The 7,295-nt window shown below is 38.6% G+C and overlaps 2 protein-coding genes across 3 annotated transcripts in view; one reads left to right on the plus strand and one right to left on the minus strand.

The window, feature by feature from the left end:
* The first annotated feature begins 313 nt into the window (after nt 1-313).
* On the plus strand, nt 314-3,019 carry tm4sf21a (transmembrane 4 L six family member 21a). The gene is made up of 5 exons (XM_032534027.1): nt 314-609; nt 904-969; nt 1,841-1,974; nt 2,057-2,243; nt 2,338-3,019. Exons 1-5 carry the CDS (start codon nt 433-435, stop codon nt 2,344-2,346), a joined length of 573 nt encoding a protein of 190 aa, XP_032389918.1. The 5' UTR covers nt 314-432; the 3' UTR covers nt 2,347-3,019.
* Nucleotides 3,020-3,178: 159 nt separating this feature from the next.
* The window catches only part of slc25a15b (solute carrier family 25 member 15b), a 4,947-nt gene continuing 830 nt past the window's right edge, over nt 3,179-7,295 (minus strand). For both annotated transcript variants that reach the window (XM_032534006.1, XM_032534005.1), the window contains exons 2-7: nt 6,421-6,517; nt 5,860-6,118; nt 5,625-5,762; nt 4,734-4,909; nt 4,199-4,357; nt 3,179-3,942 (exon numbers count right to left, since the gene is read on the minus strand). In XM_032534006.1, the coding sequence (XP_032389897.1) occupies nt 3,821-3,942; nt 4,199-4,357; nt 4,734-4,909; nt 5,625-5,762; nt 5,860-6,118; nt 6,421-6,475 (909 nt within the window). In that variant the 5' untranslated portion in view covers nt 6,476-6,517 and the 3' untranslated portion in view covers nt 3,179-3,820. The remainder of the gene's footprint in view (nt 3,943-4,198; nt 4,358-4,733; nt 4,910-5,624; nt 5,763-5,859; nt 6,119-6,420; nt 6,518-7,295) is intronic.

The raw sequence follows: 7,295 nt of genomic DNA on the forward strand, positions 1-7,295 counted from the left end.
AAGATGATTTTTTTTATTCCTCTTTTTAGTCAAGCATGGGCATGTAAAACTTATGAGCACCACTGTAATAGTGATGTGACCGTCAATAATCTGTCTGACCCAGATGGCCTTAATACATTCTAAATCTGCAACTACAACCAACATGTGCATCAACAAATTAGCAACCTCAACAAACTACTCGCCGTCTCTCAAAGATACCACAGAATGAGTCACATACAGTTCTGCGGCCTATCCCTGGCTCTGTTTGCCCACGTTATCGGCTTGTTATTTCACCTCCCACACACTAAATTCCCTCTCTGTATTCAGTTTCTGTTCCCAGCGCAAATACATTTTCTCTTTGAGTCAGTTCCAGGAGCAACTGATTAAACAGGAAAGACTCAACCTCAAACTTATCGGGTTACACAGCAGTTAGTTAGTTTTCACTCTGACAACATGTGTACTGGAAAATGTTCCCGTTGTATTGCTGTTACTCTGTACCCATTAGCTCTTATATCGATCATCTGTAACATTGTATTGTTCTTCCCTGGTGGGGACGTAAAGTATGCCAAAGATGGACACATCACTGAGGAGGTGAAATACATGGGGGGACTCATTGGAGGGGGTGTAATGGTAAGTTGTCTTTTCTCTAGCCTGAAGAGCGGGACTCTGGACAGCATGCTGTGCAGCCTCGGAAATATGTATAGTTAGTTATATATGCAAAGCTAAAACTGAAGAAAAAACAGGATTCTAACTGGTGTGCACTAGTCTTCTAATGAGCTCAATGCAGTTTGTAGTGGTAATCTGACTTAAGACTGACCTCTGCAATGTTATACATATTCTTCAAGCTTTGAGTTATTAAGATTAAGTGGAAATGCTGAATTGATTTGAATATTAATTACTGTCAACTCATGTGTCCTGCCACAGGTGTTGATCCCAGCACTTTACATCCACTTGACAGGAAAAGAGGGGTGCTGTGGAAATCGCTGTGGGGTGAGTCCATCAGAACTACAAATCAGACCTTTCAGGTGCTGGCTTAAACGTAAATGATTAACACACTACATTCTCTATAGATGCAGACATACAATTCCCCGGCTGAACTTACTTTGAAGTTTGTAAATAGTCAGGAAATGGTTGAAGACTTTAGAAAAGAGTGAAAATGGAAAGAAAAAGAATTGTTTGAACACATATGCCACAATGTGTGACACTGAATCATTAACATAATTAATAAAATATTAAATGAAGATATCAAAAATGTATTTTATAGTTGTATCATTCAACCTTTACTGCAAAGTTACATTTAAATTCAAAGTAAGTGTTGTGGCCAATTAGATTAAAAAAAAAGCTTTAACATGCTGCATCACTAAATTATTGCACAACACCTAGGTCCTTTTTGGATAGAGAACATGTATGTAATAAATGATAAAACCATAACAACAGTTCATCTTTTTCTTTAAAGCATAGTTAAATATTCAAGACATGTGCCATGGGCTTAGTGAAATGTTTTTTAACCTCTCAAGCTACTGACACAAATCATGTTTATTAGGTTACTTTCTGATAAAATTGTCTGTTTAGTATGACTATGGCAGTAAAGTGTGAAAAATGTTATAGAACTTTAGCCTGCTGTAGTTCTTGCTCTTTTTGTATCTTGTTAAGTGTTGTGAAAAACAGATGGATGGACAAAATGTGAGGAATGCGAGGTGAAACAAATGTTGCGGCTGTTCCTCCTTTAAATCCTCAATACCTCATTTATTAGTAGCACAACAGAAATTTAGGGAGGGGGTAAGCATTCAGTATGAATGAATGATGTCTTAAACTGCAACAGAAATGTGTCTGACCTTTGCTTATCATTTTACTTCTGCAGATGTTCTTATCGATTGCATTTGCTGCATTGGGTGTGGCTGGTGCCCTGTACAGTTTAATTGTGGCAGTGCTCGGTTTGCAGAATGGGCCTCTCTGCAAAGTTCTTCTGATTTGGTTAACACCTTTTAAAAACAGGTAACACACTGGAGTTACTTTCTGATGACATTTGTTAAATTACTAACGTCCCAATCACTCACAAACCTCCTATTTTGCACAGGGACCCGAGCTACCTGACTGATGACAGTTGGTGGGGAACATGCACAGAGCCTAAGAACATTGTGCAGTTCAACATTGGACTGTTTGCGACTCTGTTGGCCACAAGCTGTCTGCAGCTGGTTCTCTGTGCCATTCAGATGATCAACGGGCTCTTTGGCTGCCTGTGTGGAACCTGCGCCAACAAAGGGGTAAGAAGAGTGAAGTGTTGTTAGGATATCTTAATTCAGACACTTCTCAGATGTCATTTAAGACCCTTAACTTTTTTTTTTGTTATACTTACAGCCACTGTGAGTTTCAGACAGATGACTGGCGCCCCTTGCTGGAAGATGAAGAGTGAGAGCGTTCCTGCTGCATTTGCCTAAATAGTCACTTTGAAATTGTAGATTTTTATACTTTGTGTGCATTTCATGATGCTTAATGCTGCATTATAATAACACAGACATCCGAAATGTCTGCACTGCATTAAGGTAATATGAAAATGGTACAGTATTAGACAAGAGCTGTGCCAAATATATGGTTAATTTGAAATAAATTGGTTTTAAATACAAGTTGCTCATCCAGTTCGGTGTAGTGTCACATTATATTTGGCATTACACAATAACATGAACCTTCACTTTATTGTACCGGCTTTAAGTTAAAATAATTGACCCCAAGAAATAGCTAGAAAAATATAAAATAAAATACAGGACAAAGTTATTCTTCAATGACACCTTTAATGTAAGTTGTTTTACTGCAATGAATATCATTTTCAAAATACCTACATTTCTTAATTAACATTACAAGGAATATGATTAAAATGTTTGAATTTCCAACTACTATGCACTGGAAAACCCTGCATGTGGAATGCAGTGTGCAAATGGCACATTTGACAAGGCAGTTGATATTTTTCTCATTGACTAGTACAGAACAATAAAGGTTACACAATAAAAAAGGCAAAGTGTAGTGATTCAAAAGGCAAACGCTGGGTCCCAAAAGAGTGGAAACGTAATCCCAACAGGAGTGGAATACAACATACACAGTCAGTATGACAAAACCCCTGCTGGCTGTATTTGCTTCTATTGAGGCTCATGAAGACTGTAACACTTCAGTCAAGGCTGTTTGAAAAGTCAGTACATTTTTCAACTTTTTTTCTTAAACCAGAATTGCATTTTTTTTTCCACTGTGTCAAAACAAACTGAGATATGGTCCAAAACCGAGACGCTTGCTTAGCTGAGAATGATTTCATAATTGAGAACACAAGCCACGTCAAGCAACAAGCAAGGTTTTAAGATTGTTTGCGTTAAAGATAACCTCACAACGGAGTGTTTTTCTTACCCACGTAATTGCATACAGAGCAAGTAATACAATTATTTGAAATGACTGACAGAGAACGATATTTATGGTCGGCTCCGACTCCTTTGAGGTAGACATCACATAATCAACCAGAGTGTTCAAAATTCTCACCGCTGCACATATATTCTTCTCATATACGTATATGTATGGTGGCAATACTATTTTGGGTGAGTTAAAAACAAACAATCCTAATTTTAAAAATAAATATAAGGATTTAAAGTATGTAAACACTATGTCAGAGGTGTAGGTTAAAAAGAGATGGAGTGTGGCAGCATTCAGGTTTTTAAATTAAACAGAAGCAGGAAATGCCAAAAACACGGTCTCATACATAAGAGGCTTCACTGCTTCAATTGGAGTCGTTTTGTTTTGAAACCTTTGATGAGGTTACAAGGCTATAATACTAAACGTCTACATTACTTGTGTTGTGCATATTTCAGCTGTCGTACTGCTTCATCATGAGCTTCCGGCTGGCCTCATAACCCAGGAACAGCGCTCCGTTAGCAGGGAAGGTGCGGACCATGGTGGGGGTAAGACCAGAGTAGAGTGCCCTCGTACCTTAACAAAAGTAACAACAAATATTACATTCTGATTGATAATGAAAACAGTAGGAATGGTAATTTTTCTTCACCCGGAAAAACTGAACACCAAACATCTCTGCTGAAATCATAAAACAAGTGGAAGGAAGGTGGGGGAACGAGGCTGTTAAATGTTGTGGCGTGCTATTTGTGAGTGCAATGGAAGATGAATAAAAACATTGTTTACCTAAAAGAAATAATAAAACAAAACGAATAAAAACTTCACGTTTACCTACCTTCAGTACGAGCGATGGTCATGAAGGTTTTGAAAAACCCTGCTTGTTTTCCCGTCATAGACATCACCTGGATCCGAGACTTGACACAGTCAAAGGGATACACCACCAGCCACAGGCACGCCCCCCCGAAACCACCGCTGAACACGATTGGGGCCACACCTTCATTATACACAGTAATACCTGTTACACACTAACATACTGTACATCAGATGAGTGGGAGGTGAAAGCAAATATGTGAATAAAGAGGGAAAAAAAAACAATTTAGATGGGTAATAAATCTCAACCTATGTTCAAATTTTAAGTCCAATAGTAAAATACATTACTGAATGTAGTTCTAGTGTAGTTAAAAAGAAAATGTCCCTTTAAATTATGTCATCAATCTGTGAGCTTTGCAATAAAATGTTTTAATTTATATTTCTAGTATTCCCCACTTACATTTAGTGAGTAACGGTTCCCACAATGTCTTTCAACAACCCCTAGAGAACATGCTTAAGCTTGAATGGCTTCTCGTATGAAAGTTGAATTAGTCTACTACCTATGTCGTCTCGGTCACACTTCATGTAGTCGGCAAAGGTGGTGCGGGAGAGCTCATAGGCACCGAAGAAGCAAAAGTAACCGGGGACTTCTCTGGCTATGGTGGTGGTCAGGCCCTGGAAGAAGCCTTGCGGACCCTCATGCCTCATGATGGATTTCACCACTGACCACATCGTACTTCATACAGAGCAGAGGGACGTACGGCTCGGTCAGTGCACACACACTACAATAGTATAAGCAGATTCATTCATTAATTATAATAAAAAAATATTTTCATGCAAGACTGCCTAAACGAAACACTGACTCTGAAACATATTACCATGTAACTACTGCACTTGCCATTGTAACTCACCACTGTGGTTCTGCTGTATGGGATATACAAATCACCTCTGTGTCCACACCATTGATCACAGAGGAGCAGTACTTTGAGCAGTGACATCTTTATCTTTAATAACTCCATTTTTGAATATATTCAGTGTTTAAAAAAAAAAAAAACTAAATACATAATGAATTTATCATTATACATATGTTGTAAAAAGCAAAAATAAGGTATCTGTTTGAGATAATTAATTGATATAATTAAGGTTGGATTTGTTTTAAGCAGCTTGATTTCCACATCTAATATTATCTGTTTAAGCAAAGAGCAATGTAAAAAAATAAAAATAAAAGATAGATCAATAGCAAACAAATGATCTACTATAGGTGACAAATGAAAAAATGAGCTATGAGCTACTGCCACCCTTATTAGTGGTTAAAAGTCATTTTTTTCAGCATGACTTAATCTACTAGATAATAGGCAACAAACAATCATAAAATCTGAGTAATGAGAGACTAAATGACCCCATACATTGTTATACAAAACATACGACTGCTGTATATAAATACCACTTACTTGTCGCTCTTAGTAATCTTGCCTGATGCCTCCATTTCATACATGGCTTGCAGCCGACACTTGACGAGCTCAGTGGGGCAGAGTACTAGCGAAGAGAAAATGGATGCTACTGAGCCAGCAGAGGCTTTTTGCATGTCACTAACGCAGAGGGAAGGATAAAAAAAACAAGACTGTTAGAGATCTTGCATGTATTATCAGGGTAACACAAACAGCCTGGTTAATGCCCCCCCCCTACCTTAGGACAGCTTCACTGGGCAGTCCAGCCGTGAAACGGATGACCTGCTGGCAGAAGCCGTAGCTCATGAAGAGCACGGAGTTCTCGGCAATGTTGGCCATCAGTGCCGGTGTGGTGCCCTGGTAGAGACCACGTATACCCACTTGTTTGTAGGTGGACGAGATGCAGTGGATGAAACCCCGGTACATTGTAGGAAAGGTCTGCATCTTGACCTTTGCCGTGTCTAGAGGCTGCCCGCTAAAGACACATGCAGCTCCCCCTTGGAGGAAGACAGTGAGAAAACTGTCAACAACAGCCGTCGTCCAACAAACACAGACTACAGGGGAAATAAAAGTTTGCAAACAACTTATGTGCTATGAAGAGAAATAGGGCCTGACAAACACCGAGCGGTATAAAGAGTTGATGAGCCACAAAAAAAAACAGAAGTCATCAAAATCTCCTGCTACACCAGACATGGCTGGTGAGTCGCTTGGTTAAGCAGTACAAAGACAGCATGATTATTACGTACAGATTAAATATTTCTTTGTTTGCTAATTTTTGGATACAAAGCACTGTAGTTACCTACGGCTCCTGCAGAGAGGTCAATGATGGCCTGGACCACTGGCTGTGGGGCCATGGTGTCCTAGTAGTTTTCAGAAGAGGTTTCTCTTTCTCTTGGCTACGTGGTAAAAAGAAAAGAAAAAAGAATGTGTACTTTACCTCCTTCCACCACTCACAAAATACACTGCTACAGCGTATAAGAATGCTTTGATTACTAGAAACCTACACACAACATACCAGTTATTTGTTTCTAGGAACACTTCACTGACACTTAATACGTGTTTCGACACAGGGATCAGGGCCGATAACAGGCAGCAGCAACAGCTGCTGGGTTTTAAAGTTCACTACAATAAAACCTGTCCACTTTGTAGCTGAGAAAGGGATTGTCATACACGGCTTTTATACCATACTGAATTAAAACAGTCCCAGTACTTTTAGGAACATTGTGCTCCTTCCACTGCTGATGTAACATAATATGTAACTAGTCTGGCATTATCAGTATGAGTAACGCAAGGTTTCCACCAGTGGGAGACAAAATGCTATTCTTATAAAAAAGATATTTTAAATTACCGCCGTTGAGGGCCAAAACATTAGAGTAAGAGGTCAAACAACGTTTTCCATTGATAGGTAACAGCTACGTTTTGTGAGGTACACACTAGCTAACCTTATAACGTTATTTGGAAAAGAATATGTTCTTATCAACCTCATAATATTATTTGCAAAGTTTTACATTCATAACTGTAAATTTGCCAAAGTAAACCCTCAACGTCAGTGTTTTCAAGAAAGAACACAGTATATTTGATATCTAACGTTACATAATAAATAAATATTAAACAGCTAGCTACATAGCTATTTAAACAATAACTTTGGCAAAAACAAAAACGCTATTTATTAAA

Source organism: Etheostoma spectabile, chromosome 13 (genome assembly GCF_008692095.1).
Source record: "Etheostoma spectabile isolate EspeVRDwgs_2016 chromosome 13, UIUC_Espe_1.0, whole genome shotgun sequence".
NCBI lineage: Eukaryota > Metazoa > Chordata > Actinopteri > Perciformes > Percidae > Etheostoma > Etheostoma spectabile.

Excerpts from the sequence above, each read along its gene's own strand:
- tm4sf21a (XM_032534027.1), top strand. The coding sequence starts at position 433 with ATGTGTACTGGAAAATGTTCCCGTTGTATTGCTGTTACTCTGTACCCA. Across the intron at positions 610-903 it reads TCATTGGAGGGGGTGTAATG|GTGTTGATCCCAGCACTTTA; the intron begins GTAAGTTGTCTT and ends GTCCTGCCACAG. Across the intron at positions 1,975-2,056 it reads TTAACACCTTTTAAAAACAG|GGACCCGAGCTACCTGACTG; the intron begins GTAACACACTGG and ends TATTTTGCACAG.